Consider the following 22,079-nt stretch of genomic DNA (forward strand, 5'->3'; position numbering starts at 1 on the left):
AAATTATCTATTTATTATTCAGATGAATAGATTTGTTTTCCATATTTTGGGACTCCAGTGGAAATTATCTGGCTAACGCATATATAATTTCTATCAGTATAATAACACCCTATGCTTACCGCTACAAATTTCTTTTATGACCCAAAATTTTAACATATTATAATACATTTTGATCAACAACAATATGTATAAATTTGGGAAAAATAAAAGAATCATGAATAAGGCAGAGACAGTTTTTAAAAGCAAATATTCATTAATGTTTTCATTGTTAAAAAATTTTTGTTATTTTCATAGGGAAAATAATTTATTGTTTAAAACTTGTGTAAAATAATTTCCAAACTCTTCCATTGAAAATGGGCAAACGAAAATAACAAGTAAGCAGAAAAAAAAATCATACTAATAATGTAAATAGATACTAAAAATGTAGAATAGTCAAGCTACGACAAATTTAAAATATAACCTACGTTTAAGATACCTCGATACATTGATATAAATAACTCGAAACGAGTTGATGGAATGCTGGAATTATAATTATTAAAAGATTTCTAATACGAGAATAAACGGATAGTTTTGCGAATACCTTAATCCCTGTTGCAAAACATCTTCTATCTAAATTACATATTTAACATTCAAACATTGGCATTAGCTTGTCATTCAATCTTTACAAATTCTGTAAAAAGAGAGAAAGTCACAATTTTGACATGGTTTAATTTTTTTATAGTAACTTATATATTATGCTTTTACATATAGAACTTAACAAAGACTAGTAATACAAAACACTGAAAGGAGTTAACATAACAGTTATAAATCACTTTTTGGCTAACTAAAGAATGAACAATGTATGTATAATTCTTAGACCAGAGAAAGAGCTACAATTAGTTGTGACTTTTTTTTTTAAAAATCAGTGATCAGCAGTTCGGAGTTATTGCTCACTAGTGCCTACTATAACCAATTACTCATTCATTCAAAAAAATAAAATAAAACAATTCCAGCATTAGGATTTCCAGTCTTTCTTTATCTGAAAACTCCATTCCCAATCTAGTATTGACTTTTTATCATCATCAGTGAATGCAGATTTCACTTTGTAGTCACCACGACCGAGCATTCCTTTGGGAAATTCCTCTTCTGCTGATACATACTCGTAAGCTTCTTTCCTAGGAGCATAACTGCCAACCATGTATGTTTCTTTTGCTGTGTTCAAAGAAAAAATAATCTCTTTTAAGTTTTATTTCATTAATTTTTGTTTTGTTTTGTTGGATTTTAAAATGTTTTAATACAGTTAAAGTCATATGGTGACTTTTAAGTTTAATTAATCAAGTTAGACATCAGTTGCCTCTGCATGCATTATTTCAGGCACAAGTCAAGACATGAGTTGAACCATAGATCTTAAATAAGCTCCATGAAAAGTTTAATCACAAGAAAATATGCTAAGTCCCTGGTGGGAAGCCAGGGGCAAGTGGTTCCAAGAGTGGCACTGTCAGAGACAGGAGACTCTGACAAAGAGGCCCCTCATTAAAGTATGAACCAATAACATATAGGCACAAACAGGCACCCGTGTAGAACCACCAACGTTCCGTAAGCTAGCTGGTTAGAAACCAAAGTCCATGTCAGGATTCAAACACACAGAGGTGAGGAGCAAGTGGTTTGCAGTCAACAACTTTAACCATCCGGCCATGGATGCCCCCTAGCATACATGTTGAAAATTATATTCCAGTAGATCATATACTTACAGCTTGCTGGTCCTCTACTAACTTTATTGACAAGTCTGAGGCCGGAAACAATTTGTCTCTGAACGTTAAATGTGATCTTCAGCTTGTATTTCACCCCTTCCTTCACAAAAAGTTCATGTTTTTTAAATTGACTTACATCTGAAAGCAATAAACAGAATTTTCAAACTAAAATCTTTCCTTTTTTTCTTTGGATGCAATCTATTCTATAATCAAAAATTACTAAACAAGAGCCATGTCAACATGGCCATCCCCCCGCCGAATGTGTTTGCTCATTGGAAGAAATATATGTAGTAGAGCGGAATAATTCCATTTTAAGAGGTCCCTTTTGGTAATGAAAACTGATGGCTATAGTGATTACAGATTTGAAACCTATGTGAATACTGATGGCTGAAAATAACAAAGGGCAATTACTGAAAAATAATGCAGGGTAGGTTTATCATTCTTGTGTGCTGCATCCCTCCTCAGTAAAATCTATATCCACCTATGAAGTTTCAAGTTGATGCTCAAATACTTTTTGAGAAAAAAATTAAATTGAAAAATTAAGTATGAAGAAGAACAAAGGGCAATAACTCAAAAATTATAAAAAGGTAGAGTTATCATTCTTGTGGCAGTGCACCACCTCCTGAGTGAGATCTATGCACCTATACTCCTGGACAAAATAGCATGAAAAAAAACAAAGGGCAATAACTCAAAAATTGCATAGGGAAGAGTTATCCATTCTTGTGTACAACATTTCCTCCTCAATAACATCTATCCACCTATGACATTTCATGTTGATAATCTCATAAACACTTTTTTGAGTTATGCTCTCCACTCAGGTGAAAATTAGGTATGAAAAATATACAAAGGGCAATAACTCAAAAATTTATGAAAGGTAGAGTTATCATTCTTGTGCACTCACACCTCTTGAGTGAGATCTATTCACCTATGAAGTTTTCATGTTAATATCTCATAGGCTTTTTTGGAGTTATGCTCTGGGAAAAAAAAATTTTGGAAAAAAAAAATTTTCAAAAAATTTCAAATTTACCCCTTTCCCCCCTCTTTTTCCACCATGAAAATTTTTAAAATAAAAACCCAAAAAACTAAATATTCCGGAAAAAATTTCGGCAAGGACCCACCGGGAAAGACTATTTTTTAAACCCCCAAAATTTTTTCCAATAATTAAACTTAAAATTTGGCTAAAAAATTTTATTTAAAGTTAATTTAAACCTTAACTTTCTTTTTCCCCAAAAAAATTTCCACAACTTTAAAAATTTGAAAAATTTATTTGCCCTTTAAAAACCCCTTTTTAAAATTTTTATTCTTTGCCTTTTAAAAAAATTCTAAAAGTAAAGAAATGGTTTTTAAAAAAACAAATTTTTGCCTTCCCTATTTTAAACAAATTTTAAAATCTTAATTTTTCTTGTATTTTTTAAAAATTTAAGAAAAATTTTTTTTTAAGCAAATCCAATTTCCCCGTGTTTTTTTAAGTTTTTACCCAAAAAAAAAACTTTTCCCCGCAAAATAAATAAATTTTTCCCTTAAAAACATAAAAAATTTTCCCCTAAAACTCCCTTTGTTTTAAAAACCATGTTTTAAAAGATCAGTTTGAAAGGGCAAAAATTTTGGTTTTTTCCCTATAAAATATCTGTTGTAACCCCTGTGGTTTTAAATAGAAAAGAAAAATTTTTCTTCCTAAAATTGGGGTTTTTAAAAATTTAATTTTCTTGTTGGTTTTTATTTTCATTTCCAAAAAAACCCTTTTTCTGGGTTTCTATCGGCCCTTTTATTTTCCCCCCCCAAAAAGGCCAAGGCAAACCCTTTCCCAAAAAAACCCCCCCTCCACAGTGCAAGTGCAAAATACACAAAATGGAGTTTACATTTATATATCCTGAAAGTTATTACTGTTTAAGCAGCAGTCACTCCACTGAAATAATGACTGGATTTCAAACAGTATTTCAATAAATTAATTATACAAATGCCCTTTAAAGGAAAATTATTGAATATTGGAGGAAAGTCTATTAAAATTTAAAAAACCCGTGAACAAAAATTACTTAAATTTTGGCCCGCAAGACAAAATAATCTCACATCTTATCTCACTATGAAATGGGGAAAATTTGGTTATGCCAAGTGAAAGACATAAAAAAAATTATTGTTAAAAACTTTTTTTGGATAGTAAAAAATTTTATGGTTCCATAGGTTTTGAATGTTTTCCTAACCAAACATTTTTGTCTGCGATATTTGAAGGCAGCGCTGAATAAATGAATGACTTTTATCTGTGTTGCAAACAACCTAAGAAAGGTTATTTATTAAGTCAGCAATTTTTTGTTGTTTTTCTTAATACAATTTTAACAAAGATTCAGCATTTTTTTGGTGTTTTTCTTAATACAATTTTAACATGTGAACATCTGAAATGACAAAGAATTCATCAACAAATAAAAATGTATATTTTTTTCTTTTCAGTTTTGAGTTCTTTTTTAAAGATTAGAAAAGAATATGCATAACTTCTATAAGGACCAGACAGTATGATCCATGGTGACACTGTGAAAAGACCTGAACAGACATGTCATAGTCAATCTAAACATAATTATGTCTAGTCAAAGGCGAAGACATAAACTTACAGAAAACATTTTCTTTAGCTGTTCCACCAAGTAGTGTCTGCTTGTACTTTATAAGACTTTCATCATCTTTATCCTGCTCTAGTATTTCCTCAATGGTCTTCTCAGCAGGAGGCTTGTAAGCTAGTTTAGATTCATCATCATCAACCTCTTCTACTTGTGGAGACTGGTCCTCACTTTCAGCCATGATCTTTGTCAATCTGTTTTAAGTTGTCTGTAAATGTAAGGCATACATTGTTAATCAACAAAAATTATGCCCAAAACTGATTTTGAAATTGGGGGTAGAATGTTGAGACTTATTAACACTGAAGAAACTACAAAACATTTAAAGTCAAAATCTTTGTACTTTTCTGCATTATCCACAGCAAACTTCCTTTGATAGACTGTTCCAAACCTTGACAATCTCATTATACCAAAATGAATTTTTGAGCAATACCTTGATGTTGTCCATTTTGTTCTCACAAAACAATCTCTCCAATCATATTTTCTAAAACTCTTGTTCAACATTTAATTCTACTCATTTTCATTAAACATATGCAGATCTATGTTAAATAAATATGAGTAGTATTCACAGATAAGCAAGTGAACATAATGGTAAGTTAATCTTATTATGTTTCATTATGTTTCCTATTAGATCTACCTATATATATTATATCATTATCTAGTGCAGAGGTATTATGTGTTTATTTGGATTTACAGTTGTAAAACATGACCTTGCATTTTTCATCTCTTCCCTAAGAATACCTAAAATGATATTCATAATTAGCATGCAAAATTATTACCAGGGTGTGTCATTAACAAATTATAAAATTCTCAAAAAAATATTTTAAAAATATTTTGTATCGAGTTGTTTTCTTCGACGTGTGAGAAAATTTTATTAATGTAATTTTAAGTTAAAAACTTATAGGTTATTAAGAAATAAAACATATTAAAAAGGAATATGCAATATTAAATGACTCACACGTGCAAAGAAGCTGAATGAATAAAAACCTGAAGACGGAAGTGAACGATTTTATTTTTCTCTCAATTTGTCAAATTTCTAACGAAATATGGCAATACAGAAATTAATATGGAGAAGAAATATATACAAAAATATAATATGAAATACACATGTTTAAATTTAAACCAAATACACTAAGATATAAAAATAAATTCATTGTTTTACTCACGCTAATATTTTATGCGATTTTATACCTAAAAATGGCGGTGTACAGTTCTTCTTCCTGTGTATGAATATCAATCAAGGACATCCATATTGTGTACAGGAAACTGTATAATATGTACTTTTATAATACCACTGTAAGCTACATTTATCAAACTGAGTCCTATTTAGAAACATTTGCGGTAAAACAAATCTTTTCATAATATATTTCATGGAACTATTTTTTCAATACTTGAAAATGAAAGTAGCCGGTTGGTTTTTAGCCATGCCCCAACAACAACAACAACAACAACATTTAGGCATCAATGCATCAGTTTTCTGAAATTCATTTTTATATTGTGAATGAAGGAATTGAATGATATTGTTGTTACTGCTTAATATTCAAATAAGTGTACTTTTTCAAATTTTTCTTTACTTTGTAAGTAATGAACAAACTTATCTTTTAAATTTATTTTTGTAATTAAAAGGGAGTCCACTGAGGTTTTTTTTATTATCAATAATTATTATTGACTGGAAATTATTTTTCAAGATAAATGCTCCATTTGATGTAGGCCTATAACCAATTATTAAACTTGTGTGCAAAATTTTTGGATTGCTCACTCACTCCGTTTTTTTAATATGGAAAAAGGCAAAGCCTCAAAAGCGAGCTAGATTTTTTCTTTTACCGTAAGATAGTTTAAAAATAATCGTTCATTTTTTATTTTAACATTTTTCCGTTTAAAAATTGTCTTTCGGTTTTTTATACACTGCTTTCTGTTTATTCTGGTTCCTCCTTTCTATTATGGTTCCTAATACTAAGTTCACTGTATAAGTGCGCAGGAACACCAGTCTAAATAACGGTTCCGTTTCAATCAGAGTACATTGGCTTTTTAATCGTTATCTTGTAATTCGAAAAGTTGCGGACTGTGTCCAATTCGCGTATTTCGGACGAAAGTTTTTTTCAAAACCATCCACTTAGCAGGTACTCTCGTTACCGTAAAGCTGCTTTGCGAGCAGCGCCCTTTGGGCCAGCCTCGTCGAGCTCGCTATTGAGAATAATGATCTAATTTTTGTGGCAAAATGAACAAATTGAAAGGCGCGTTTGCAAACGATAAAAGCAATCACTTTCTTTTTTTCTGGCCATCCAACAGAGCAGAATGCAAAAGCACGGAATTACGTCAAAGTTAATCACTGTGTAGTATTTTCATGTTTTTCGCCTTGCGCCCTACAGAGCGAAAGTACAACATCGTTATTACCTTTCATTTTTCATGTTTACACCTGACGCCCAGCAGAGAAAAAAAAAAAGCCATAAAGGCGAAAACAGCCACCATTTTTTTTTACCCTTTAAAGGGAAAACACTTATCCCGCCCTTTTAAGCATTTTAAAATTTTCCCCCGTTTAATATTTTTAAATGAAGAAAAAATTTGAAAAAGTTATCCCCCTTAAATCTGGTATGGAAATTGGGCCTTTTTTAAGGGGGGTTTTTTGGGGTCTTGAAATCAGAAATTAGTAAATCATCAGTCAAAAGGGTGGTTTTTGGTGGGGGTGGTTCAAAAAAAAATTTTTTTTTTTTTAACCTTGAAACCCAATTAGGGCCCCGGGGGTATTAATTTGGCCAAAGGGGAAAGGAAAAGAAATGGTAATTTTGGAAAAAACCAAAATTTGGGTTAAAAAAATTTTTGAAGCTGAAAATAGGGCCCTGGGTAGGAAGACATTTTTAAAAATTAGGAAAAAGTGAAACCGTTTCCCTTTAAAGCCCTCCAACTTTCAATTTTTGGTTTATATTTTCAATGTGCTTGATAAAGAATACACCTTATTAAATCTCTGGGTCACTCAGTCAAACTGATTTGATGTCTTTATCAGCTAGATTCTGATATTTTTGTTTGGTTAGAATCTCGCTGCCAGAGACAGGGGTGGCAAAATCAAATGTTCATATTGCCCATGTTGTCCCATAGCCTGTACAGACTAGTGGAAATTTTGAAGAATATACTATATAAATATCATATGGACAAGATAAGAAGTGCTTTAAGATATGCTTCAGATAAAAACGGACAAGTTAGTCAAAATCAGATTTTGCCAACCGGCTGCAGAGACATATTTCCCATGCATTAAATAACGCAATTTTTCCACTTACAATAACTTGGAATAGTCAGACCTTTCACCACAGAAAATATGCTGTGGATATTGCCCATACTTAAAAATCTCCACAATTTTCTCCGGTACAAGTGTTTTTGGGCAAGTTCAAACTTTTAAAAAATTTTTGAAAAGATACGGTTTCATGTTGTACTTTTAAAACTCATAAAATTAAAAAATTCAATTTTCTCCATGTGAGTCAGAAAAAACTAAAAAAACAATTTATTTCCACATGGAAAGTATAAATTTTTGAATATTAAGGGGTGCAAAATTTAGTGATATTTAATTTTAAAAGATAAAAGTCAAACACAACTCTGATTTTACTTAGTATATTTTCATGGAAAGATGCAGAGCTTATTCAACTTCAAGTTTAAAATGTATTGTATTTTAAAGGTTAAAGAATGTTGTGTCAGCACCTATGTTTCCGTCATCTGAGGCATGTATTAAGAGTTGCAATACGTCAGCAGAGTGGGACAGGGTTAAAACCTCAGGTTTGTGTGATAGGCAGTGGGCCTGCAGGATTCTACACAGCACAGCAATTGCTGAAGGTAAGATTCACATTCTTGTCCTTGATGATTTGTTGAAGAGGCAATTAGTGATGGATATGTGGTGAATAAAACCTCTTTTCTTTTATAAAATAATTCAAAACATTTTAAATTTTCTTCAAATTGACCCCTGGTGATAGGGCAACAATGGCCTGCAATATAATACTTCTGTGAGTTATAATACTGGTAGATGAGTATCATAGACGCTGCCAACTTTCCTACATCTTTCCAAAACTAATTTAATCCATAATGAAAGATAAATGAAATGACATTGCTTGCCTTCCACTCAAGCATGTAGAAAAACATTTATCTGCACCAGGAAGTAAATTTGTTTACAAACTTGCATCTCTTCCTGCACTGATTTAATTTATCTACCTTGCGTGATAAACATACATAGTCAGTCAGTATATATTTCATTGTAAATTCAGTAGTAATATGATACTATTTGTAAGATATTTTGTCATGCTAGGGAAATCCTGATGTGCATGTTGACATATATGAGAAACTTCCAGTGCCATTTGGTTTGGTGAGGTACGGTGTGGCTCCGGACCATCCAGAGGTCAAGGTTAGTTCTTCTGCTAGTTTGTCAGTCGTTTGTCTGAACTAACAACCTGCAAATTTAAATGGTCTACCTTTTAAGTTGGAAACAAAGCCTATAATGTTTTAGGTAGCAGTAAGTATTTACAGTTTCATTTAAATACTGGTAATATTAAGTAATGAATTTAACTACATGTTAATAATAATTTTAAGATTTGCATATTCTAGTGAAACATTAAATGGTTTCGACAAATTATTGATTTGTAACATGCCATCAATACATTCTCTCCTGTCTATATATTATCTATTTGTCACATGAAACAATATATTTCACTTCTTTTCTCAATCAGAATAGGCATAACATGCTATAACAGCATTGGCTGCTAAATTCAAGGAATGTCTATTCTCGTTGTGAAGTAGTAATTTTGTATTCATTAAATTTGCAGAATGTTATAAATACCTTCACTCAGACAGCTAACAAGGAACGCTGCTCATTCATTGGTAATGTTACCATTGGTAAAGATATATCTATAGCAGAACTTCAAAAATACTATACAGCCGTTGTTCTGGTAAATATGTTTATATCTGTATAGAAATTTATTTTCCTTACAACAAACTTATTTCAGTATTGTCTGTTTATACCATATTGCCATGTTTTTACATAATGGTTCTTTGATGATTACTTTGAAACTTGGCAATAAACATTGTAGTTGTTCTCATAAATCTGTTATTTATACATGTATCATTGTAAAATATTCAACCATTTGTCCTTCATAGCTATGAGTTCAAATCCCGCAAGGTACTTAGGATTTTTCTTGTGAAGAAGCTATTCAGCTTCCTGGTTCTACTGAGGAATGCTTTGTGTCTGAAATAATGCACAGAGTGGCACCTGAGGTCTTCCTCCACAAGTAACACTGGAAAGGGAAAGTCACTACATAACCTTTATTGTGTTGGTGCAAAGTAAACCCCCCCAACTTGATATATACTCTCCTGCGCATCGGTCGAATATTTCACTATCGCATGGTTTGAAAGTAACTTATGTGTATTCAGTGAGCTGCGAAGGGAGCCTACTTGATATAATACCAAGACCTTGGCAATGTGTATTTATTATCTGTACTTGTCCTCTTTTTGAATGATTATTCTTTTTTCATAGGAATCAGTATTGTGCACAAATGTGCAGGCAGGCTATCTTACTGTAGATTGTAGAGACAAACTTTTTTATTTAATTGTTCCCATGACACAGAAGTTTATTAAGATTATCATACGTGCAAAGTTATATAGAATAGCTTACTTGATGGTTAAGAATGATGTGGGCAGGACAAGTAAAATTAGGTAAAAAAAACAAGGCAGTTAAGTGAACAGACACATTTGTATGTACATGTTTATGCACAGAAATCAATTTTTGATGACCTATTTAATCTGTCATTACTTTATTCTTATCAGAACTCTTTATTACATGTATTTGTAGTCATATGGGGCAGCAGATGACAGAAGGCTTGGAATACCAGGAGAGGTAATAATATAAGAATTTATATGATTTATTTGCAAGGTTATTGCTTTGTTTGTGGACCTACTGTTTAACATTCTAACACACTTCACATTGTTTCCCATTCAAACAGATAGGACTGCAGAATGCATTATAAAAACACAATATATGCATGGCATAAAAAAGAATGCTTATCTTACACATGGTATGACGTCAGATATGACTTCAGTAAACTAAATGACGTAAGGAATATTACTTCTTTCCATAATGTAGTTCAGCATACTTTTATCAATTCTCTTTACAATGGAAATAGACACTTGTAGTACTACAAAAAAGTATTGGCAGCATGGCTGGGGCTAAATTGAAGTCACTGCTTAATGACAAAAGATTGATGTTTTTGACCAAGAAGGATTTGTAAATGGTAAAAACTTGGACATTGTATCCTTTGTTGATCATGATTCAACACCATTTCTTACTGAGGAATTTTCATACAATATATGATATATTTTTACTGGTTCAAACTTTTTTGGTAACAGAAAGTTGTAAATTTACTTTAATGGAAAAAAAAATATCCAACTGTTTTCTTGTGAAACAGAACACTTTATGAGACTTTGGGACAGAAACAAATATGGACAGTGTCACCATAGGACATTCAATAATAAATAATATGAGATTTTGTTGTTGTTGAATTTAGGATGCACCAAATGTGTTGTCAGCCAGAAATTTTGTGGGATGGTATAATGGTCTACCAGAAGATAGCAATGTAAGTTTTAGTTTTCTACTAGCAATTGACCTATGGAACAGCTATATTTCATTAAATGTTTCCCAAGTTCAAGATAGATCATGAAAAATATATAAAATACTTATATACTATACATACATCTTCATTATTATTGTCTTTATGTATAAAGACTTTATTTATTTATATTTGGCCTATTATTTTGTATGTAAAGACATTATCTTTTGTTTAAAAAAAAATAAAAAATTTTTATTACATGCTTTTCGGTGGTTTATAGAAATATATCAGTGAGTTAAAAACTGGTAATTTCACTGTTTGAAGCAGTGAAATTATCGATTTGATAATTTCACTGTTTTGAATATTTGAGCCCAGTACGTTGTTTCAGTGAAATACAAGCGTTCACAGTACTGGAAACCAACTTAATGACGTGACGTCGTAAATGACGTCACGTTATATTATTATTTGGCGCCCTTTTCATTTAGTACTAAGTTAAAATGTCTTTTTAAACGTTTCTTTGCATATAATAAAAAGAAAATTTGTTTAGTTTAATGTAAGATCGAAATATATTTCACCTCGTGAACACCAAAAGTTAATATTTCACTCGTGGCTGCGCCACTCGTGAAATATACCTTTTGGTGCTCACTCGGTGAAATATATTCCGATCTTACACTGAACTAAACAAATATCCTCTATATGATGGTAGATACCCGGTACAAAAAAGTAATAATCAGATTGAGAGATACTGAGAGATACTGAGATATATTGAAAATCTGCCTGTGCTATATGTAGTGATTATTAAGTCTGAAATTCATCCGCGCAGTCTGATCAGGATCCATGCTGTTCGCTATCAGTTTCTTTACTTGTTATAGGGTCTGTAAGTGAACAGCATGGATCCTGATCAGACTGCGCGGACGTGCAGGCTGGTCTGGATCCATGCTGGTCGCAAACGCATTACGTTGGTTTTGTCATGGCGCGGCTCATTTCATAGTTATGAGAGTTTACACTGTAAAAGTATGTGATGTATTGTGATTTGTTTGTTTACAGTTATCAGTTGACCTTGACACAGATACAGCTTTAGTTCTAGGACATGGCAATGTGGCACTAGATGTTGCGAGGATTCTTCTCACTCCGATTGACATTCTTGCTGTAAGTTTGTGGTTTCAATTTTAACCGTCTCATTTGTTTACATAGTATATGTATGTTTTGTAATATGCTATTATTTCTTCTAGCACTTACCATTTTCACTTCTTACATTGCAAAAAAGTGCTTGCCAAGTTTGCTCAGTGAGCAGACATAAAATAAACCCTATAGATTTAAGTTTGCAAGTTTAAATCATGGGCACAACATATTTTACAACACTAAAACTTATGAATATTAATTTGGTCAAAGACAGTATATGTTGAACTTTTAATTCACAACCACTTATTTAGGTGAATTTAGGGAAGAATGTTGTAGATACTTGTGGACAAATCAAGTTATTCAGAATCCAGGAGGCATTTTAGGTAGCTGCCCAAAGGTGGTATGACTTAAGCAGTATTAAATATTCACAAAAAGGCCCTCATCCCAAAAATCTATGTACAACAGGCACAGGCTAAACTCTACAAGACACACTTTCATGTCTAGGATGATGATTTGTATTGTGAGACATTAGGACAGGAATAAATGTTGCATTATATTTTAAGAAACTCAAATGGTATTGATGTACAGAAAAGCATCCTTGCTAGACGGCTATTTTTATTGAATGAAAAGTCAAAATATGATCATTGACAGCATAAAAGCCATTACTGAAGTCTTCATTGACACTGAAAATAAATTACCTATGTTACTCCATATAGATTTCTCTGAATATGAGTGGTTAGAATGATCAAAGTCACTAGTACAGAGTCAAACAAATTTGCATAAGCAAACCAGACTTTATTCTTGGCTACTCAGTTGTATCATCTTGAAAAAGTCAACATATAAGGGTTAGTTTTGTCGGCGGCATCAGCAGTGTCCCCTTGGGCTTGTCTGGAGAATATCTCAGTCACTATAGGTCGGATTGACTCCAAACATGGTATGCATATTTTTTTTAATGACATGAAGTGCAGTGCACAAGAATCATTACTCTGCTTTTCTTGACTTTTGCGTTATTACCCTTTTTTAATTTTCATAATATATTTTTGTTCAGACCATTTCTCCTGAACTGAAAAAGCTTTGGACTTGAAAGTTCAAAGGATAATAGATCTCACTGAATATCACAAAAACCAGTACTCTGTACTTCATGATTTTTGGGTTATTGCCCTTTGTTAGTTTTCATAGTTTATTTTTGTCTTGGCCATTTAACCTAAACTGTAAAAGCTAGTGACTTGAAACTTCATAGGATGATTGATCTTATTGGGAAGATGTGCAGTGCACAATAACTTGTACTCTGCACTTCATGATTTTTTAGTTAATGCCCTTTGTGAATTTTCATTCTAAATGGGCTTGTCGAGAGCATATCTTGGTCAATATAATGATTGTCTTCAAATTTGGTATGCAAGCTTTTTTCATTGACCTGAAGTGCAGTGCATAAGAATCCATCACAGAATCCTCCATTTAATCTGTCAGTGTAAAACTTTTCCATAGAAGTTTTATTTTTGATAAAATAACAATTTTATTAATCCTGACGTAACATTGTTTGCCAGTAAAGTAAAGGTACATGTACATTGCAAGAGCAGTACTTATAAATAACCTATATTTAAGAAGAAAATGCCAAACTAACAGCTATACTGTTGACAAAGCAACACATCCAACTCACAGAGTTCTAGTTTTGATATTGAAAACCCTTAAACAGTCAATGGACTGTTCTAAATTCAAAGCAAGGCAAGTTCATGACACAAATTTTGAAGGGAACAGGTTATAAGATTCTTTGCATTCCATTAGATATAAAACAAAATTAAAGAGGTTTTATTAATTTCACATCAAAACTTTTTTATCATAATATTTTGTACTTCGTATGGAAGAAACATTTTTAGCTAGACTATTCGATAAGAATAAGTAGAGCTATTGTAGTCACCCGAGCGTCCGCGTCCGCGTCGGCTTACCACTTTTGTTAAAGTTTTTGTAATAGTTTAAATATTTTCAAAGTCCATTGACATATGGCTTTTAAACTTTGCACACTTGTTCACCATCATTACCCCAACCTGTAAACAGGAGGAGGTAACTGTATCAAGCAGTTTGACAGAATTATGCCCCTTTTTGGACTTAGAATTTACGTTAAAGTTTTTTTAATAGTTCAAATATTTTCAAAGTCCATTGACATATGGCTTTGAAACTTTGCACACTTGTTCACCATCATTACCCCAACCTGTAAACAGGAGGAGGTAACTGTATCAAGCAGTTTGACAGAATTATGCCCCTTTTTCGACTTTAAATTTACGTTAAAGTTTTTGTAATAGTTCAAATATTTTCAAAGTCCATAGATCTATGGCTTTTAAACTTTGCAAACTTGTTCACCATCATTACCTCAACCCGTAAACAGGAGGAGGTAACTGTAGCAATCATTTTGACAGAATTATGCCCCTTTTTTCGACTTAGAATATATGTTAAAGTTTTTGTAATACCTCAAATATTTTCAAAGTCCATTGACATATGGCTTTGAAACTTTGCACACTTGTTCACCATCATTACCCCAACCTGTAAACAGGAGGGGGTAACTGTATCAAGCATTTTTTTTTACAGTCAAGCACTAAGAATAGTCGAGCGTTGCTGTCCTACCGACAGCTCTTGTTATTAGAACATTGTATATCACAGTCATATCTTAACAATTGAATCTTATGATATTTATTTATTTATAACAATGTTTTTAACTGTAATAAGATAAAATTGAAACCTGTATGTTCTATGGTTGTCCAGCAAGTAATATCTAATTTATTAAGCATGTTTACCGTAGTTATTTTCAGTTTTAAGTGGCACACCTCCATATGAGTTAATTTAATCTTCAAAAATTCAAAATTAAGAAAAATATATAAATATTTACACTCCATATGAATGTATTAAGCAAAATAGGACATAAGTTACTATTTTATAAACAAAGTTTTCTCTACCCTACTAACAGAGAAAATTTTCTACATTTTGTCAATCTCTGATGTGGCCAAGTGGTTAATGCGTCAGACTAGTAATATAAGGATTACTGGCGTGAGTTTAAATTCTGTCACAGGCAAGCTGTTGTGTCCTTGAGCAGGTAACTTAACATTCATTTCTTAGTACTGGTTGGTTTCAAGAACAGTGCAAGAGTGTTTTAATAAGCGTATGGCTTCCAACTCAACAATTGTTATGTGAGCATCTATATTTAATGTAAATGCTATGAAATGCACTCTTTAATTTCATTGGAGCATCTGTATTTAATGTAAATGCTATGAAATGCCCTCTTTAATCTCATTGGAGCATCTATATTGAACGTAAATGCTATGAAATGCCCTCTTTAATCTCATTGGAGCATCTGTATTTAATGTAAATGCTATGAAATGCACTATATAATCTCATTGGAGCATCTATATTTAAAGTAAATGTTATGAAATGCCCACTTTAAATGCCTCATCTCTTATATCATTCTATGCCACATTCCATTTTGTCCGTAAGTATCTTATATCTGCCAAGCTGAAAATGCACTTAGATCACATTGTCTCCCTAGTTCAATGGATCTCTGTGAAACTTGTCACTGCATTGAGGTGTAAAGTGGGAATTCCTGCCTTCTTAACATGTTTTCTGTCTTGTCTAGAACTTGAATGTTGCTTGCATATAGTAGAACTGTAATAATGTTGTTTTCTAAAAAACAAAATGTTATCAGGAATGTAGGTTCTGCTATATTTATGCTTTTATTTGTGAACCTATCTATAAGTAAGGTTGTCTGTCCTTACTGTTGTAATATATAAGCTGTATTGTCTTTATTGGAGAGCAATAAAAAAATTATGTAGTGTTCTGCCCTACTGGTGGAAATCTAGATGTGGCTGCCAGTCAAACCTTTTCTTCATTAAAATAAAGTCTTTGAAAGATGGAGGCATAACTGTTTCCTGTATAAACCTGTGAAGGCTGGTACCAGGAAAGTGCTGTCTGAGTGAGTCTCGACAAATCTTCTGTAGAGATCTAACTTCAGTGTAGTCTTTGGGTATAAAGCCGCATTCAACAAAATCCTCACACAGACCGTCATATATGTGGTTGAGACGTTTAAATCGATTCTGGTCTCTCAGTATGTCCCAATGGCTTATGTTAGATCGGATCGGATTATGATACAGAGCCATTCTGATGATCCATTTGAGACAGTCTCTCTGGTAAAATTGTTGGATTTCTAGCTCATTAAGAATTGGAAACAAAGCTATTTCACCACTTGGATCTTTAGCGTTTATGTCAGCACCAAGTTGTAATAATGTAAAATGTACTTTTATGTCAAAAAATGGATCTTGTGGGCAGACGTAATGTAAAGGGGTTTTGCCACATTCGCTTTTTTGATTGATGTCATGACCATTTGCCACTAGTTTCTCAAGGATCTGACACAGACTTTCAGTTTTATAGTGGTGAAGATTGTGAAATTTCAGTTTGAAAAGTATCGCACATATTGGTGACACTGCTGCGCTTTTGTCCCGCGTTCTGTGTTCGTGTATCAGTCTGCCTCCATTGCCATCTTCTTGCATGTCTTCCCATTTCTCCAGTATTTCAAGACACTTAGAATGGCCTAATGAGCGGGCAAGGTCAGCCAGGGTAAAATTTTCATCAATAGTAAATGCACTACGAATTTCAAGGTGGTCAAGTATTATGTTGAGTGATTCCGGTCTGTTGCTTAGAACAGCAAAAAATGTACCTTGAAAATTGTCATTTTCTTTTTTCTGGAAAATGTTCATATATTCATTGTATGAAGATAGGAGAACATCAAGGGATTCTGTTTTTCCGTGATGTATAGCGTAAAGAATTGGTGAATTGTACTGGTACACGTTTGTGATGCCTCTGAGAATTGTTTTGAGCGTTTCAGTATCTTCCCTATCAATACAAAGTTTAAAAAGAATTGGTTGCTATTAAATCAAATTTGATTCCTTCGTTGGTTTTCTCCATTCTTGTTGGATACTTTAGTGTACAGAAGTTGTAAATGTTACTTAGCTTTTTGATAGCACCATGTTGCTTGTGTATAGTCGCAACATGATACGGTGTTATCCCGAAACATGATGTTGGCACATACGTAGTTTCTGACATGATCATATCAGAGTTTCCAACTGCAGCAAAGGCATGTTTTGCCGTGACCGAGGATTCTGAAGTAGATTTGAATGGTTCAACATGAGGACACTTGCCAGTGGCAACAGAGGCCAAAATTTTGTCAAACATTTCTGTGTCAATACTTCCATCGTCTTTCACATACATAAAATACTCGTGTTCGTACGCACATGTACACTTGCACAGTAAATACATCTTTTTTGTGCAATGATTGAATATTTTCTTCAACTTGCATGCTCGAAATGAAAATCTGCAAAAGTTTATATTTCTCTCGTTTTCAATAGTTTTATCTCCCTTTACAATCTTGGACAGCCAGACAGAGTTCTGTTCCCTTTGTTGCCTTGGTGATGTTGTTGCCATAATGATAACTTACTGTTTTAAATAAAATATAATGGATTAGTTTATAAATCATTAAGCAATCACGCTTACATTGGTTAAACCCTTGTCTCTCTAAATATCTGAAATGGACTTATCTATCATTTCATCTTTTAGTCAAGACTATTCATCATGATTTGGGAAAGTTTCAAAATATATACTATAAATGGGGAGTGCTGGCTTATTTTCCCCTGCAGGGGTTTTATCTTTTTTTTCGTGCCCCCCGCAAACTAATTTAAACCATTTTTTGAAAAAAACCCAGTTTTAATGTCATATGAGAAAATTGGCGTTTAAAGGGGTTTAACAAATGGTATTTGTTAAAGACAGGGGGTCAACCTTAAAATTAGGCCACGAAAACTTAAAAATTTTTTATTTTCCCCCCCAAGTTTTTTTAAGCATCTCATATTTTATATTGAAAATTTTTTTTCAATTTTTTAAAATCTTTTTATTCTGGCATTATAAAGTTTAACCTAACATTTTTTTTTAAAAAGTTTTTAAATTTCAAATTATTTTTAGATGTTTTCACAAAAAATTTAATTTTGTTTTTTTAAATTTAAAATTATATACTTAAAAAAATGGGGAATTAAAATTTAACACATAAATACGAGTATTTAATAAGTGTTTAAACTATATTTCTGACTTAAAAAAAAATTCTATTTCCCTAATATTAAGAATTCAACAATATTTTACAAAAAATATGTATTAAAATGTTTAAAAGAAATATTACCTGGTTAACAGTGTTGTAAGTTTAAACCTTAATTGATGTATGCAATATGTAAACATAATGTGTAGGGTAGTCATGAATAATTTCTATATTAGTCATGAATAATTTCTATATATAGCACCATTTAAACCGTGTGACATTTAAAAACATCAATATCATGTGTTTATTGCAATATTATATATGACAGAGTATGATTATTATAGTGGACTAACATAATTAAAGCTGTGACCTAATAATTTATGACAATTAGCCCAGTTCTAAATTTATTTGAGTCATTCTAAAAATAGATTTTTGCCATCATCATAAGATTGAAACATAATTAAATCTTAATAATATATACATTGTAATTCTAAAATTGACTTTGGCATGGTTTTGTGAAATAAGATTTGAACATGATAAAAGCTATGACATTTCTGGGATTTGTGAATGTTAACTATTAAGTTTGCTGGTGTAGGTATTTGCCACTATAAATATAATTTGTAAATCTATAATTTGGCATAGTTAAGTTTATATAAGTTTGATATTCATCATCATGCCTTCGACTTTTCACCATTGTGGTTTCAATATTTTGACTTTTCACCACCGTATTTTCGTTGTTTTGAGTTATATTTTTAGCGATGGCCCTATTTGAACACTGTGGCATCTAGAATTACATGTAATTTAGTTTTAAATGACAGTTCATTGAAAGTATTTCTCCTTTCAGAAAACAGATATAACAGAGTACAGTCTGGAGAGGTTAAGAAAAAGTCGTATAAAGCGTGTAATTCTTGCGGGTAGAAGAGGTCCACTACAAGTTGCATTTACCATAAAAGAACTCAGGGAAATGATAAAACTTCCTGGTACCAGGCCTGTACTGCATAACAATGATTATACAGGCTTGGATGATGTTGTTAAAGGTAACTATCAGTGTTAATCCTTAGCCTCCTCAACTTTGTCCTTACCCACATTTTTGGAACTGTCCATTATCATTTTTGGGGATTTAAAGATAAAAATTTAAAGTCAGTCAGTAAACAGTGAAGAGTCTGGTCAGACTACAAAGATGTTCCTTTGAGACTATTTTCTATACTGTTGGCAGCTGAATTTGAGTATTTTGTAATTGATGCCAATTAAAATGGCCCATTCAAAGCAAAGTTAATCCATTATGCAAATTCAGCAGATTAGGGCTTAAAAAGGTTAAAGTGGGCAATGATTTATCATTGCATGTGTGTGTAATATATTAAGGACCTTCTAATTGGAGGCTTCTTGTTTGGTCCCAAAAGGTTTAACTCATGGAGAAAAGAATGGAAATGGACTTTGGAATGTTAGGTATGGCTTCAAAGACTTCAGTTTTATGCTACAAAATCCCCTTTGTGGCTGAGGGGTTGCCTTTAAGTGTTGAGGCATCAGAATGACAACCACTGTTTATCCCTCCGTGATCATAAGAGGGACTAAATGGATTCGAATTACTAGAGTTTATGCATCTCTTAGCTCCAGCAGGTGAGGTGGTTTTGAACCCCTGGTGTTGCTTTAAGTTTGTAACACCCAAGATATGCCAAAATCATCTTTCCTGTTTCTGCCCCCATATGACAGAAGTTATGTTGGTGGGCCATAAAGCCAAACAAAAATTAACCTACTGCAAGTGATTGATTTTATAGATTTGCCAACAGTATGAATCCTAGTCAGACTGCAACATTACAGTTTGTTGGTCAAGTTTTGTATTTTGATTGAAAGCACTGGACTGTTCCAATTTTAAAGCTGGGCAAATCCATTTTACAAATTCAGCAGGTTAAAAGGAAGCAATGTTGACAATTTTTATAGACATAAAAAATTCTTTAAACTTGTGTACTTTTATTTTCCTCAATGACAACAAAAGTATATTATATATTTATTTACAGATGTGCCTCGACCAAGAAAACGTCTCACAGAATTGTTACACAAAACAGCTTTGAATCCTTCAGCATCGGATCATAAATTTTGGGAAAGTGCTACAAAGGAATGGGAGTTACGATTTAGACTTAGCCCACTAGAAATTCTTACCAACAGCTCAACAGTGTCAGGTGTCAGATTTGGAGTTAACAGATTAGAGGTGAATTTTGATGTATACATTAATCCTTACCAAGGTCATTGGTCTTATGTAAATGCAAGTTTAAACGAAAGAACACAGCCAAAAAACTTATAAAGTCATAACAAATTTGTAGTACTATACAATTACTTTATTGAAATAAAAAAGATAGTTCAGAAGTTTGCAGTTATGGGATTGTCCAAGAAAAACCATGTTACAATCATGCATTTCTTTAATTTCCATGTTTGTTTGTTTTGGGTTTTACATCACATCGACACAGTATAGGTCATATCGCGACGTTCCAGCTTTACTGGTGGAGGAAGACCTCAGGTGCCATTCTGTGCATTATTTCAGGCACTTAATTTCCATGTAAATTAACAGTTAAGGCTGATGCACAAATGGTTCAATGACGTGTACATAAACTCTGATTGTCATTAAGGCCACAGTATATTGCAGCTACACACCATATTTACGGCCTGGAAGAAATAGGGAGAGCTATTGTACTCACCAAGGCATTGGTCTGCATCACACTTTGGTTAAATTTTTGCATGCAAGTAATTGTCTTTAAAATTACTCAAGGGAATGGGTTATAACTGCACACACTTTTTTGAGAGCAGAATCCGGAGGTAACTATTTAAGGCTCATAACTTTAACACTGATTTTGACATAATATTGGCCCTTTTTGAACTTTAAAAATTCTACATTATCCAGATTCTTGTTTTACTATCAAGCACAGAAAATAGTCAGGCACACTGTCCTACTAACAGCTCTTGTATTTCTTTAATATACATGTATATATATTTTTAGGGGACAGATTTAATGACACAGCGGGCAGTATTATCAGAGGAGAGGGAAGATATATCATGCGGTCTAGTGTTACGTAGCATAGGTTATAGAAGTAGAAGTAGGCAGATAGATCCAGAAATTCCTTTTGATGAAACACAGGGTGTGATAAAAAATGATCAGGGACGGGTAAAAGGAAAAACTGGTATTTGATTATATTTGTTAAGCTTTATATAGTATTCACTTTTACATTGAGGTGATATATGTACTGCACATATTTGAGGATATTTGTGAAAATTATGTCAACTGTATAAAAAGTTGGTGTGTTTATAGTAATGGTTTTCTTAGATTTTCTAGTTGCTGAGCTGTGAGGAAATTACTCAGATTAATAATAGGAGACTGTTTGTTGCCTTTAATGTATGCTGGTGCAAGCTGTTATACAATGACTGGTACCTTGGGTCATTCTTCACAAGAAAATTTTCCACGTGTCTTTATTAGTGTTACTCTGAATAAAAACCCAACCACCAAAAAACTAGATTTCATTGTGTATTAATTATTGGTTTACAGGTTTATATTGTAGTGGCTGGGCAGGGCGAGGACCTGTTGGTGTTATATTAGGTACAATGACAGATGGTTTTGAAGTAGGCAAACTGATTCTTAAAGATATAGAGGAAAGTAAACTACACATACAGGCTGGCAGAGATGGTGCATTTCAATTACTGCAGGATAGAGGTTTGTTATGTTTTATGAGGTTAATATTCATTGTTGAATACAATACTGATTTCTATCGGACGAGTACACAGCTATTGTCAAAACTATATTGGACATGCTAGCCAAGTCTGATATAGAATCTAGGGCCCTTGCAGCTGTGTAGAAAGTTAAAAAAATTGAATCAGTACTGCTCTCAGCTATGTTAAATGAGATACTAGATGGGATGCAATATTGATTTGATATAAACCTTTCGGACTTTTGAAAATTGAGACTATATCGGGTGTGATATGGATTTGATATGAACCTTTTGGACAGTCA

General features: G+C 32.6%; 3 protein-coding genes across 3 annotated transcripts; 1 reads left to right on the forward strand and 2 right to left on the reverse strand.

Moving 5' to 3' along the window:
• Window positions 1-507: 507 nt before the first annotated feature.
• On the reverse strand, window positions 508-5,638 carry LOC132755991 (rho GDP-dissociation inhibitor 1-like). Its single transcript, XM_060746928.1, has 5 exons — window positions 5,497-5,638; window positions 4,293-4,541; window positions 4,108-4,117; window positions 1,731-1,868; window positions 508-1,191 (listed from the first exon to the last, which is right to left on the reverse strand). The coding sequence occupies exons 2-5, from the start codon at window positions 4,512-4,514 to the stop codon at window positions 995-997; spliced, it is 567 nt and encodes a 188-aa protein (XP_060602911.1). The 5' UTR covers window positions 4,515-4,541; window positions 5,497-5,638; the 3' UTR covers window positions 508-994.
• A 110-nt stretch (window positions 5,639-5,748) lies between these two features.
• Window positions 5,749-21,782, forward strand: LOC132755992 (NADPH:adrenodoxin oxidoreductase, mitochondrial-like; the record flags this gene model as incomplete). The annotated part of the gene is made up of 11 exons (XM_060746929.1): window positions 5,749-5,880; window positions 7,995-8,149; window positions 8,616-8,711; window positions 9,130-9,252; window positions 10,152-10,196; window positions 10,864-10,932; window positions 11,953-12,054; window positions 18,930-19,122; window positions 20,101-20,291; window positions 21,075-21,255; window positions 21,618-21,782. Coding segments are annotated over exons 2-11 (1,312 nt in total), but the record flags the coding sequence as incomplete, so codon positions are not given.
• Window positions 14,786-18,463, reverse strand: LOC132755994 (uncharacterized). The gene is made up of 2 exons (XM_060746933.1): window positions 18,230-18,463; window positions 14,786-17,499 (listed from the first exon to the last, which is right to left on the reverse strand). Exon 2 carries the CDS (start codon window positions 16,761-16,763, stop codon window positions 15,852-15,854), a length of 912 nt encoding a protein of 303 aa, XP_060602916.1. The 5' UTR covers window positions 16,764-17,499; window positions 18,230-18,463; the 3' UTR covers window positions 14,786-15,851.
• Window positions 21,783-22,079: the final 297 nt, after the last annotated feature.

Source organism: Ruditapes philippinarum, unplaced genomic scaffold (assembly GCF_026571515.1).
Source record: "Ruditapes philippinarum isolate M1 unplaced genomic scaffold, ASM2657151v2 ctg12946_1_1_1_1, whole genome shotgun sequence".
NCBI classification, from domain to species: domain Eukaryota; kingdom Metazoa; phylum Mollusca; class Bivalvia; order Venerida; family Veneridae; genus Ruditapes; species Ruditapes philippinarum.

Excerpts from the sequence above, each read along its gene's own strand:
- LOC132755991 (XM_060746928.1), bottom strand. The coding sequence starts at position 4,514 with ATGGCTGAAAGTGAGGACCAGTCTCCACAAGTAGAAGAGGTTGATGAT. Across the intron at positions 1,192-1,730 it reads TAGTAGAGGACCAGCAAGCT|CAAAAGAAACATACATGGTT; the intron begins GTAAGTATATGA and ends CTTTGAACACAG.
- LOC132755994 (XM_060746933.1), bottom strand. The coding sequence starts at position 16,763 with ATGAACATTTTCCAGAAAAAAGAAAATGACAATTTTCAAGGTACATTT.